Source organism: Physella acuta, unplaced genomic scaffold, assembly GCF_028476545.2.
Source record: "Physella acuta isolate Inbredline_101_S28 unplaced genomic scaffold, ASM2847654v3 ptg002287l, whole genome shotgun sequence".
NCBI lineage: Eukaryota > Metazoa > Mollusca > Gastropoda > Physidae > Physella > Physella acuta.
The window spans coordinates 86811-88397 of record NW_026733785.1 but is presented as its reverse complement, the minus strand read 5'-3'; the positions used below and the strand labels follow the sequence as shown (position 1 = coordinate 88397).

Here is a 1587-nt window from a genome sequence, read left to right as displayed (position 1 = left end):
ATTTTATATTTTCTTTTGCCGGTGTGCTGTTGTGTAAAAAGTTTTATAATAATTGCCTTGATTGACAGTAGTGGCAATTGACTTGACAGCCGAAAATATTTCACATTTATGTGAATCAAATCTCGGTTAATGTCTGCACGATAGAAAAGCCAAATATGGATGTCATTACACACATTCCACATACCAAATATGAATGTCACTTCCCCCACACACATTACCACACACCAAATATAGATGTTAATAACCCCACACACATTACCACACACCAAATATTGATGTCATTGCCATCCACACACACATTACCACACACCAATTACGGATGTAATTATTCCAACACACACAATACCATATTATTGAAGTCACTACGATACATTCTCCCCCCCCCCCCCTTCAACCACGATACCACACACACACGCACACACACACTCACACACACACACACTCACTTCCACACGTCAAAAATGGGAATATTTATGTCAATGTCACCCAACCTCTCATACGAACACATACACATAAAGCACGTGCAAAAATCTGTGACAGCCACGTGATAAATGGGAGCCATCAGCACAGATACCAGACATCATGACGTCTGTAGCACAGATACCAGACATCTTGACGTCTGTAGCACAGATACCAGACATCATGACGTCTGTAGCACAGATACCAGACATCATGACGTCTGTAGCACAGATACCAGACATCATGACGTCTGTAGCACAGATACCAGACATCATGACGTCTGTAGCACAGATACCAGACATCATGACGTCTGTAGCACAGATACCAGACATCTTGAAGTCTGTAGCACAGATACCAGACATCATGACGTCTGTAGCACAGATACCAGACATCATGACGTCTGTAGCACAGATACTAGACATCATGACGTCTTTAGCACAGATACCAGACATCATGACGTCTGTAGCACAGATACCAGACATCATGACGTCTGTACCACAGACACCAGACATGATGACGTCTGTAGCACAGATACCAGACATCATGACGTCTGTAGCACAGATACCAGACATGACATCTGTAGCACAGATACCAGACATCCTGACGTCTGTAGCACAGATACCAGACATCATGACGTCTGTAGCACAGATACCAGACATCATGACGTCTGTAGCACAGATACCAGACATCATGACGTCTGTAGCACAGATACCAGACATCATGACGTCTGTAGCACAGATACCAGACATCATGACGTCATGTAGCACAGATACCAGACATCATGACGTCTGTAGCACAGATACCAGACATCATGACGTCTGTAGCACAGATACCAGACATCATGACGTCTGTAGCACAGATACCAGACATCATGACGTCTGTAGCACAGATACCAGACATCATGACGTCTGTAGCACAGATACCAGACATCATGACGTCTGTAGCAGAGATACCAGACATCATGACGTCTGTAGCACAGATACCAGACATCATGACGTCTGTAGCACAGATACCAGACATCATGACGTCTGTAGCAAAGATACCAGACATCATGACGTCTGTAGCACAGATACCAGACATCATGACGTCATGTAGCACAGATACCAGACATCATGACGTCTGTAGCAC

At 44.1% G+C, this 1587-nt stretch overlaps 1 protein-coding gene across 1 annotated transcript; it reads right to left on the bottom strand.

Moving 5' to 3' along the window:
- Positions 1–494: 494 nt before the first annotated feature.
- LOC131932811 (uncharacterized) lies at positions 495–1208 on the bottom strand. The gene has a single exon (XM_059289715.1). The coding sequence runs from the start codon at positions 1206–1208 to the stop codon at positions 495–497; it is 714 nt and encodes a 237-aa protein (XP_059145698.1).
- Between the last annotated feature and the right edge of the window lie 379 nt (positions 1209–1587).

What these genes read in the sequence shown, in the direction of transcription:
- LOC131932811 (XM_059289715.1), bottom strand. Translation starts at nt 1,208, where the DNA reads ATGTCTGGTATCTGTGCTACAGACGTCATGATGTCTGGTATCTGTGCT.